The 12,121-nt window shown below is 39.1% G+C and overlaps 1 protein-coding gene across 1 annotated transcript in view; it reads right to left on the bottom strand.

The window, feature by feature from the left end:
• Positions 1 to 826: 826 nt before the first annotated feature.
• Positions 827 to 12,121, bottom strand: part of LOC142195401 (interleukin-1 receptor type 1-like) — a 37,252-nt gene continuing 25,957 nt past the window's right edge. Inside the window, exons 5-12 of the mRNA XM_075265159.1 lie at positions 11,787 to 11,970; positions 10,244 to 10,406; positions 9,182 to 9,247; positions 6,959 to 7,082; positions 5,710 to 5,858; positions 3,253 to 3,396; positions 2,324 to 2,491; positions 827 to 1,949 (exon numbers count right to left, since the gene is read on the bottom strand). Coding sequence (XP_075121260.1) covers positions 1,588 to 1,949; positions 2,324 to 2,491; positions 3,253 to 3,396; positions 5,710 to 5,858; positions 6,959 to 7,082; positions 9,182 to 9,247; positions 10,244 to 10,406; positions 11,787 to 11,970 — 1,360 coding nt within the window. The 3' untranslated portion in view covers positions 827 to 1,587. The remainder of the gene's footprint in view (positions 1,950 to 2,323; positions 2,492 to 3,252; positions 3,397 to 5,709; positions 5,859 to 6,958; positions 7,083 to 9,181; positions 9,248 to 10,243; positions 10,407 to 11,786; positions 11,971 to 12,121) is intronic.

Below are 12,121 nucleotides of genomic sequence, written 5' to 3'. Positions count from 1 at the left end.
CAGATAGTTTCTAAACAGAAGTATGCAAATCAATGGCATACATTAGCAAAAATCTGGTTGCAGTGCCTAATAGTATAGCAGGGTATATTATTTAATACCATTACAAGAATAAGATGACACAGGGTACAATGACACAAAGATGTTCCCGTGGATGTCTAATTATTATTATTATTATTATTATTATTATTATACTAATAATTATTAGTCACAGGATCTTCCATTCTTGTCTAAATGCAATTTGCATCATATATGCAGCAACGGGTACCCCTAAAATTAACACTGGTCTTCTTCTGTGAGTCATATTTCCGCCCATGATTTTCAACCACAGTTCCTTATACAATTTCCAACCACAATTCTTACATATTTGCTATTCACGATACCCTTATAATCTACATCTACAGTCCCCCCAGATAATTGTGTGTCACCATCCCTAGCTATAATTACCAGCCATTGTTACCCAAATAATTTCCAGGCACCGTTGTAAACGTGTATATACCATGGTGGGGTGCACGGGTCCCTCACACAAGTCTTTGATGTCTCACCAGTCTTCCCCCTGTTCTGTTTGAGGTCTCTCAGACAAGCGTCTAACCTGTCAGGGGATCATTAACCCTTTAATTAAAAAGTCTCACTAGATATTTTGGTTTCTGCAGGTTTAAGAGTTTATTCTCACCAGCCAGTAGTGATTCTCATAAGTTTCAGTTATGTGAAGATGAAAGGCAAAATATAATGTTGGACAGATGACTAAACTAAATAAATAAATGTATTTTTATAACCAAAAGTTTTTAATGTTTGCACTTTTCCTATTTACAAGTGATAAGGGAGCGTTTCCAACATATGTCACATCTATATAGCATCATTGTCCCTTTTTCTGTACTTTAATTCCATACAAATGCATAGACATTCTCATCTGAGGTATGTGTAAACCTCTTTACAGACCATTTCAAAATGTTATTGAGGTAGGAGTAGGCACACATCTGTGAAACTCGTTTCACATCTGCGTTACCTAAGAAAACCTGCGGACTCCATAGACCATAATGGGGTCCGCTCGGTATCCGCACAAAAATTGTGGAGAGAAAAGTGCTGCTTTCAGGACTTCTCTCTCTACATATTTCATGTGGATAGGAGAACGGAATGGCCTGAAAGCAGATGTGAACCAGGCCTTATAATGTCTCCAATACAGTATGTATGGTTCCCATTAAGTCAACAAACCACAGTACACAATTGGGTAAATCAGTTCTAGGCATATATCCTATCAAGTCAACTCATACAAATATAAGTATACAATTGACACCTGATGAAAAAGACAGCTATCTGTTGTTGTCAACTACAGTGCAGTGGGCCAGACATAAATCTTAGTAATAAGAGGTAGTATCTAAAATGGTGCCATTTGTGTTAAAGTTGACCAAGATACCAATGGATTATTGGAGAATGTCACATTATTGGTATGGAGAATAGCGTGATGGTATGCTGGTGCTTTTTGTCCATTTAAACAGCTCTAACAAAGGAATTAGTGTTTTTGAACAGAATGTAATGTCTGATAAAAGTAAAGGACTGTATAGTATCTAAGTCTTTAATATTCAGTTCCTTTCAGTCTTCTGAATATATGTAGTGCAGTTCCTTGTCTGAATGTCGCTGGGCTGGAGGCATCTGATAGCGGATATTTTTCCAGAACCTTGTGTTTGGTGAAAGAGCTGCTTCTGTGAATTCTCCCTTCCATCGCACAACGCCTTGCTTCTGCTTGATGTATTTGATGGATTCAGGCATATTTGTGTAGTCTATTATCTTCTCCATTTCAATCAAGATGACTTTGATTTTGTTCCGAATGAGGGCATCATACATGGCTATCTTCTGTTCAAAATCATCACCACGTTCTTCACAGATCATATTCCCAAGGACAATAATAACTCTTCGGCTTTGTGAAATAGTCTCATCCACAAGGTCCATAATAGCTGAAAGTACATCAAAACAAGTTTACAATTTAACTTTTTTTTTTGTTGCCATTGACTTCTATTGTGAAAAAAAATGAGTCACCTTTTGTGTACTATGTTACATTGTGTTCGTCTATAATAATCAGATGATAATAATAATGAGACCACATTATTATTATTATTATTATTATTATTATTATTATTATTATTATTAATCTTCACAGAGATCCAGGTAATTCCAAAAATTAACTTACTTTTTCTTTCAAATGAAATATACAACCACTTTATCATTAGACTAATAATAATAATAAAAATAAGCATATATTATTGCAGACTTGGTATGGACCCCTATATTTTTCGCGAAACTGTTTTTTATTGGAAATGGAAATACTTGCCTTGTCCCGGTAAATCATCTCGTCCAAGTATAAACAATCGGTAAGAACACTGCTTCTCTAGAACTTCTGGCAGCACTTTCAGTACAAATATATCCATTTCATAAGAGCTGGTTACCATGGAATTTTTTGGGTATATTATGTAAGCATCATACATTTTTCCATCTGCAACTACATCGAAATGAATAAAAAAAAATTGTTAAACCGGCACACACTAAAATAAAAGACCTGAATATTTCTACAACCAGGCCAAGACTCCTACAAATTTGATAATGTTCTATTGTTTGTTTCAGCATAGTAAATTTTAATCACATACCTGTAGAAAACAAATCATATTAAAAAAAAGACATTCCTGTCTTTGGGTGCATTCACACTGAGTATACGCTGACTGATTCTGAACGTTAAAACACGTTCAGAATCAGCGCGTACAAAGCAGATCCCATTTATTTCAATGGGAGCCAGCATACGTGCGCTCCCCATAGAAATGAATGGCCTGTTTTTTTCCCTATTGGTTTCAATGTGATACACGCGTAATACATTGAAAGCAATAGGGAAAAAAGCCTCCCATTGATTTCAATCGGGAGCGCACGTATGCAGGCTCCCATTCAAGTCAATGGGAGCTGCTTTTTACGCGCTCATTCTGAACGTGTTTTTTTCAATCAGAATGAGCGGACCGTAACTCCGTGTGAAGGCAACTTTTGGCTTTAAAAAAGCAGCAAAATCTGAAACAAAACTGTAGCTTTTCAGCAATGTGGGGCTTTAGTCTTAATGTATGCAAAATGAATAACCATCTGTATAATGCATGGTGTATTTGCTCTTACAGATTGGCTGTCCATTCTGACTCACCAATAGGGGCCCAAGTCGCTGTCTATGATATCCATATATATTAACAGAGCAAGCCTAGGGTTATGTTCGTTATCTATGACACTTACCTTTTGGATTTGAGTTAGCTAAACATGACTCTCGATACCAAAGTACAATGTCAACTTTAAAAATTCTTATGCCAATAATAAATATAACAATAACCAAGAACAGTGACACGAAAAACGCAATTAAGAATCCCTGGAAATTTGGATCTGCAAATACAATAAAGAAAGAATTAGAAATTTAGTATATTTGTAAAGGCATTATGATGCTAATACAGAAATTTTCCAGTTTAAAAAATAGTACCTCAGGGTTCTTGAGTACCTGAACATACATTGGAGTATATAGGGTCAGATTTAGATCTGCAAGTGTAAACTAGATAGTTTTCAAATGTGCCAGATAATAAATCTCATGCTGCGTTACACTTCCTAATCTAGAGTTATACCTCTTACTTGTTGACTAACGTTAGGTTCACACAAGCGTTTTGGTGTGAGCCTGTGCACTTCAAAAGCGGTTACCTGTAGACACCTGCGGACCCCATAGACTACTCAGTAAAAAACTGGTGGAAAGAAATGTCCTCCTTGCATGACCTTTCACTCTGCTGATTATAGGTGCAATCTCCGGAAAAGTCTACTATGGTCTGCAAAAAAACCCGCTACCATCTGAATATATTTATTGAAATGAATGGGTATGTATGGCGTCCACAAAAAATTGAAATGCCATGTGTATGTGGAATTTTTCTCCTATCTGCTTTTCTGAGCTTATGTGTGTCTCCTTCTGTAATATATTACTGTTATTATCCTGTATCCATATTATCATGCTGCTGAAATGTCCCTATGGTGGGATTATTAAAGGATTATCTTATTTTAGTGAATAAGGCCTTACAGGTGGTTACTGTTTACTCAGCAGACATTTATCAGCAGATTGCTCAGTCCATCAGCATTTAACCTCTCAGATGCCATGTTCAGCTACAGCATTTGAGATGTCACTGAGAAGGAGGGAACGACCTCTGACATCCTCCCCTATGACAGGATCATTTGGTTGCTATGATAGCTGGGAGCCTTGTGAAGGTCTCCCATACTTGTAACACTTAAAGGGGTTGTCCCATCACAAGGATCCTATCTATACTGCTGGTTAATGTGGATGTAAGACTTTTCCTAAATACACTGCTTCAGCAAAACTGCTTTGTTTGTCCACTATCTTACTTTATTCAATTCTTTGTGGCCACAGCCCTGACCTAGCTGCTCCTGAGTCAAGTGATGTATCTGCCTGCTCTCAGGGGGAGGGAGGAGGGGCTAAGTGCACGGGAGCGAGCCTGGAGGGGGGGGGGGGGTAGTTTACCCTTTGGGGGAAGGGGCCGCCAATGCAGGTTTAGACGCCGGCACAGGGTTAGACGCTGGCACAGGTGAAGCCAGCAACGTCGCTATGCTTCTGCCCTGCATGAAGCCAGCGGCGGCAGAAGCGATGCTGCTATTCCGGGGGAGGGGGGGCGAAGGAGCGGAATAACAGCATCGCTCCTGTTGCTGCTGGCTTCATGCAGGGCAGAAGCATAGCGATGTTGCTGGCTTCACCTGTGCCGGCGTCTACACTCCCCTGCATCCGCTGTAATAGAGAGGTGGATGCCGGGGACAGTTAGACGCCGGCACAGGTGAAGCCAGCAACATTGCTATACTTCTGCCCTGCATGAAGCCAGCAGCGGCAGAAGCGATGCTGTTATTCCGCTCTGGGGTCACATATGCAAAGCCAAGCGGCGAGATGCTGCCGGCCCTGCGTGCACGCTCATACACCAGTCTAGCCTTCACAATGCGAATACAGACCCGGCACCCTGTCGGGTCTGTATTTGCATTGTGAAGGCTAGACTGGTCTATGAGCGCGCACACAGGGCCGGCGGCATCTCGCCACTTGGCTTTGCATATGTGACCCCACCCACCAATGACGAAACAAAGCCGGAAGACAGAAGATTTCAAAGAAACGAAGACTGGTGAGTATGCGACGTGGGACAACCCCTTTAATGTTTCCATTAATCCCTATCTCAGGCAGGGCTTAGTAGGAACATAACATTGTTGTAGGTTGCAGGAATATTCTATAATTATAGACTGCAGGATTATTTTATTACATCCTAAATTCCAATCCCTGCATGTTCAAATCTTTTAAGTGGGCTAAAAATAAAGTTTGTTTTGTTTCTTCATCTCTCAAAAATCAAAAAATAATCAAAGGGTCATATAAACCCCATGATGGTACCAACAAGCCCTTACACAGCTCCATTGACAGAAATATAAAAAAAGCTATTGGTGTCAAAAATGGAGAAAAAAACATTTAAACAAAATTTATACACATTTGTCATTGCTGTAATTTTACTCCCCCACAGAATAAGAGTAATGTAATTTTTACCACACAAGTTGTTCATTAAACATCCATCTAGAATCACTTGTGTATGGCTAGTGTAAGACCTTAAAGCCACTGTGGCTAAGATAACCCAACTTCTCCACACATTTTACCAACCAAATGAAGACCTCAATACATACCTGGCTTCTTTAATGTAACATAAAGTTCTGTACTTTTTGAAGTCAACGTTTCTACATGACAATAAAACTGTTTGTTGTAGTCGTCTTCAACAACTTTTGTAAAATTAAGGGTTATGGAGTGTTTTCTTCCATCTCTTGTAGATGTTTCACTAAAGAAAGATAAAATAAAATATCATTATATTGTAATTTATTAAAGATTCATCACATATAAATAAATTAACCCCTCCAGGACATGGCCAATTTTTTTTTTTCATTTATGATTTCTCTACTCCCCATATTTTAAGAGAAATAATTTTTTGATTTTTCCGTTTATAGCTTTGTAAGGGGTCTGTTGAATGTACCCATGAATGTACTGGTTAGGGCTGGAAAAAAAATTCTGAACTGGGTGGAATTGGAAAAACTGTAATTAAAACATTTTCTTATGAGTTTTGTTTTTACAGTGGTTACTGTGTAGTATAACTGACACATTACCAATATTTGTGCAGGTCAGTGGTGATCACCATCTATATCCGCAACACCAGATTTATATACTTTGAAAAATGGGAACATATTGTGACACCCATAACATTTCCAAATCATACTAAACGGTGTGACAAAAATCTGTTTTTACTGATACCATTTTGGGGAATGTCTGTTGTTTTGATTAAATTTTATTTTTTTCGGAGACGAGGTGGTAAAAAAACCCCTGTGATTTGGTCATTTTGTTTTTCCCCACTATAGTGTTTTTATAGCTTTTGCATTTTTTATATACAGGAGGAATGCACGATGTGTTTATGTTTATTTGATCTAGGGAAAGGGGGAGATTTAAATTTTGACATGTTTAACTTTTTAAAAAATATTTATAAAACTTTTTCATTTTAAAATCTTATTTTTGGAACCACTATAGGACTTGAATGTTGGGGGATCTGATCTCTCATACAATATACTGTAATACAGCTGTATTGCTATACATTGTAAAATTCATTCGCATTTGGTGGTGGTGATTGGTGTGGACCATAGAGATAGGTCATCAATGTCTTGAGAGTACCTTTAGATATGACTTGAAGACTGGATGAATATTTTTGTGATATTACTCAATTTACTATATACCAGATGCTACTAATATGCCCTTTCTTAAGATCAACTAGTCTCAGAATATGTTTTCTTTACCATACATACAGTTCAGTAAAAGTATGGGCCTTTTGTAAAGGAGTTTTAAAAATTGTAAATGTAGAAAACATATATTGAAAAAAGTAACGACAGCACTTACATCATTTTTCCCATTATAACTCTCGTATAATCATCATAGAATACCATAACAGTTTCATTGTGAATCCAGGTCAAAAAAACGGTTCCATTATATAACACCTCACAGGTAAGAGTAATAGGTTCTCCTGGAAAAAACTTACATGTTAGGACATTCGGTTACAAGAAGTGGACACAAATAAGATTCATCAAAATATGGTCATACCACAGCTAGGCATAGCCTTAGGTAGTCACATCTTAATGGGTAGCAAAATGCTATGACACTTTATAAGACACGTTTATATGGATACCATTGCTGGTTGTTTTACTGAGTTTTACTCAATATAAGATAAGATAAGATAATCCTTTAATAGTCCCACATTGGGGAAATTTCAGCATGTTACAGTAGCATAGTAATACAGGTACAGGATAATACACAGTAATATATTACAGACGTAGACACACATAAGCTGAGAAGAGAAGATATACTAGGAGTCCATAGCAGCTAAGGAAAAACGGAAGAGAAAGAGGAAGACTTCATGGTCATCGTCATATACCTTATTATTCGGACTATAAGTCGCACTAGACCATTAGATGCAACTAAGATTTAGTAGAGGAAAATAGGAAAAAAAATTTTAAGCAAAAAAATGTGGTAAAATATTTCATATACAGGTGTTATAGTTTTGCAACAGCTGCAAAGCAGCTTTGACAGGTGCCCCTGCAGCTGTATGGAGATGTATAGGGTGTCTTTTTTTGCAGGGTGAGGTGTACTCTTTAGTTAAATTATTTTAGGGAACGTCTATTGCTGTAATCACTTTTTATTCAACTCATAGGCAAAACAGCAAAAAAAAAAAAAAACCTGCAATTTGGCCCTTTAGATTTTTTTCCTGATAAAACGTTCATCCTGCGGGAAAAGTATTTTTAGAAGTTTGTAGACACAGGGATACCTGATGTGTATGTGTTTCACAGTAATTTTCTACTTTTATATGTATTCTAAGGAAATAGTGATTTAGAACTTTTATACATTTATTTTTTACTACTTTATTAGACCCCCTATGGGGCTTGAACCTACAATCATTTGATTGAAAGTCCCATAGACTGCATTACAACTGTATTGAAATCTATGGGATATTCTATACGTTACTATAGGAGCTGGTTATAGACCAGATAGTAATATTACTATGACAGGCCTGTCATCCTGTCCCAGCTGTCACAGAGATTGGTTGGCTCCTGCGGATTTGCCGTGCAGGAGTCGGTCTAGAACTTGAAAGATATAAGGTCAGTGGGGACTTGGCCCGGGGGAAGGGGGGGGGGGGCTACTTTTACACTCTAGGGGAGCTTTAAGTTGGTAATGCCTGTGATCAGAATGGACTCTGATCGTGGGCATTAGCTACAGGACTCTGCTGTACATTACCCGGTAGGGGAAATACTCTCAGCCTGGCAGGAAACCAGTTTTATTGTTTTACAACATCATGGTCCAGAAACAGAGAGAGAAAGGAGTTTATTAACCCTGAGGAAGGAAGAAGGATGCCCCTGGGCTGACCTCCAGAGTTAGCAGAGACAGCTTTACAAGTTGAAAGAAAAAAAAAATCTTCTTTCCCAAGCAAAGATGAGTTGGCCATCTCCCACCTCAGGGAATAAGAGGAGGGCACCCTGGCAGGGAGGTGTGGCTAAACCCTCTACTCAAAGATTCTACAATACCTAAGAACTGATGTCACATCTGTGGAGCCAGCTAACAGCTGAAGATTTCCCAAGCTGCTGGGACAAGAGCTTTTAAGTATCCCATTTATTTTATATACTGCTTGCATTTTGTGTTGCTCTATGAACCCATTACCTTTTTGAGGTGTGTTTGTGTCTGACTGTTGGAGAGACACATGTATGTGTGAGAGGTTTCCGCTGAGCCAGCAAATCAATGGTGGTGGCAGCGTGCATTTGAGGTCGGTGGACTGTGTTGGGGTGTGAGTTACACTCACTAAAGAGTGAGTGCAAGATTGAGTGAGTGGAGTGAGTTGCCCCTGACAGCTGCACTTGCGTTATGTGCTAGCACGGCCCATACGTGGCAGATGTAATTTCTAATGAAGCATGCTACAATTTTTATATGTCTTCATATAAAATCTGAGGTATATGGAAGTACAATAGAGAGCTCATTCACCACTCAGCAGAACCTGTTATGGCTCCGTTCCAAACAGAGATGTGCATGAGACCTTATTGTGCACATAAATACACTTTAAAGCAGAGTAAAACTCACCTAATTCCACATCTATGTTGTTATTTGTTGGGAATAACATCACAGGTTCCGTATCTTCTGGTAAATCTGATGTATAAAAAGATGTATTGTCAATTTTGTCTGAAAACAGCACTGATGTGGATTCACTATTGTCCATCCAGAATCATAGAGGAGCACAGTCTAGCCTGTGCTGTATGGGAATATCTTTTCAATGAATTAATTAAACTACTATGGGAAGCTTCCACAATCTGTGGCATTACATAAGGGTAAGTTCACACTGAGTTTTTTGGTCCGGAACCTAAGGCGGAGGCCTGAAGAATGAGTATCTCGCTTCTTTTTCTGGCAGCCGGAACAAATTGGCTTCCAGAAAAGAGACCTGAGCGGCTCCCATTGATTTCAATGAGAGCCGTCTTTTTGGTCAGGATTTTGAGGCAGATACGGCCTCAAAATCCTGACCAAAAAACTCTGTGTGAACTTACTCTAAGAGTGTGGGTTACTCTACTGAATTATTACAACCAAAGTTTACATAGCAAGAGAATTCAGTGCATTGTGCACCAACACCAGGACCTGACATGGCTTCCATCCATTGCATTTTGTTTTAACACCAGTCAGTTGATATTAGAAGCAACTTTTGGATTAGGCTAGAGTATAGAAATTACAGAGTGCAGGATATTAAATAGCGCATGTAACATTAAAATACAGTAGTGGCATATTGCATATACAATACTGTATAAAGGTTTGCAGCAGGTGTGGAAAAAATGCTCCGAAGTAATAATGTTCAATGCGAATGGAACTCAGCTGTAACATTGCCTTTTAACAAATGAACGTGATGTCACTTCCTGAGAAGAAGAAAGCAGCCATGTTTTCTAATCATAGATAACCCCTTTAATTCCAATTTGAAAAAAAAGTCCATGGCTTGAATAAAATGCATGTACTGCCAGTCATTTACCATCCTTTTATCAGGCATCCTATTTTAATAAATATATGAAATACTTAAACAATCTTTCATTGGTTCTTGCAGACATAACTGTCATATTATGAAATTAACAATCTATCACCAATAAACTTCTTGGTCGTAATTACCTGAAACAGTGCTCAACACTGTGCGGGAAATTTTATATGTTACACCATTGTACACCAATGGCACTTCACAAGTGTAATTCCCACTATCTTGCTTGGACAGATCTCTAATTGTCAGGGTATCACCTGAAACTACGTAACGTTTCTGATCCAATGGCTGACATTCCTGCACACAAAAACAAATGCAAAGAAACCATAATGACAAACAATGAATTAGTTCATTAAAGTTACACTTCAATGTGATCATTGTATAGGGCTATTTTTTGCAAAGATGATCCTTTTCAGCTGTGTGAACCTTGGGCCAAAAGAGAGAAATTGCTGCCTGGATCAGTGGAAAACAGAAAAGCAGATAGCCCTGTGGGAGTAAATATGCCCAAGGTGCCGATACTGGTGCTGTGAATTGCTGACTCCTGCACTATAGTAACAGGAATCTATAAACCTCAGCCTCTACCTTTTCTCTCCTCTTTATACCAGATTGAGACAGCTGGAGCACAAGGGGAATTAAACCACAGAGAAAGTTGAAAAAGAATTTATGAGGACGGCAGGCAAAAAAAACCCAGAAGGGAACATCACACAGAAGGGAACAGACAGGATACAGAAGGGTGAATATGGGGGGAGGGGGTTACACCTCTCACAATCTTCCACAGCAAACACTGGCTCCAGTGGCATAACTAAGAGTGGCTGGGCCCCCACCCACACAAACTGCATTCCTACACACACTATTATGCCCCATAGTGGCCCCTGCACATAGTATTATGCGCCATAGTTGCGCCTGAACACAGTATTATGCTTCATAGTGGCCCCTGCACAAACTATTATGCCCCAGTGTGGATGTCCTATTAACAATTATTATTATTTCTAGCATTACCGCGACTTTGTCCGCGGCGCCCTCACTCCCTGCGCGACTGACCTCCTACGCGGCCCCAGTCTCCCCCGTGCACCCGTCCTCCTTCCCCCTGCATGCGCAGCAGCGCCGAGCCCGTTTCACCGCCGTGCCGCACCCAAGGCCGCCACTCCCGTCCATGCACAACAGCGGTACACGTCCGCAGCACGTAACAACGGCCCCCGCCAGTGCTACACATACAAACTCCCCCGGGGGGGCCCCACTACCTTTACTATGGTTGCATAACTACCTATAAAACATGTAAACTATCCGTTGCTATAAGTCAGTGGTTTTTAACCTTGTTTGAGGTACCGAACCCACCAGTTTCATATGCACAGTCACCGAACCCTTCTTTAGTGATAAATCAAATATGTTTTTTTACTGGTACACAAAATGAACCGTGCATATGGCCTAGGGTTCAATCGAACCCTGGTTAAGAACCACTGCTATAAGCTAAAAACAAAAAGCAATTATTCAAGAAAGCTATAGATTTCTAAATTCATTGGATTTTTTTCCATATACTACTAAGTAACTGGGAAGTGAGAAGTTACTCTGCAGTCTTTAGCTTGGACAGATAGGAATAGATGGAATAGATAGGTGGTTTGTAGTTTACATGTTGAAGTAAAATTTGGTGCAATAAATGTGAAAAACTAATTCTAGTACCTTAAACCATTTGACTTCCATGTTCATGTCATCAATATAAATGTCTAGTTTTGGACATTGAATCACAAGTGATGATGCCGCGGGGTCTTCTCTCAGAAACTTCACTGAATCTTTATAGCAGAGACCATCATCATAGTTAAAAACGTCTACTCTGCTCATCTTCTTGATGCAGAATGTGGAGTTTCTGGAAGTAAAAAGATAAAATGAGTAGCAAAGTAAAGCTCCCTACACACTATAACATACGATTATCATCACCTAAATGTTTCATTAAAAGTAAATAGATGAGAGGTTGCTCACAAAGATTACTCAGAGACCAGCCACTTACTCTCCCAGCT

This window comes from Leptodactylus fuscus, chromosome 2 (genome assembly GCF_031893055.1).
Source record: "Leptodactylus fuscus isolate aLepFus1 chromosome 2, aLepFus1.hap2, whole genome shotgun sequence".
Lineage (NCBI taxonomy): Eukaryota > Metazoa > Chordata > Amphibia > Anura > Leptodactylidae > Leptodactylus > Leptodactylus fuscus.
Note: the sequence above shows the minus strand (reverse complement) of the source record. Positions and strands in the feature narration are given on the sequence as shown.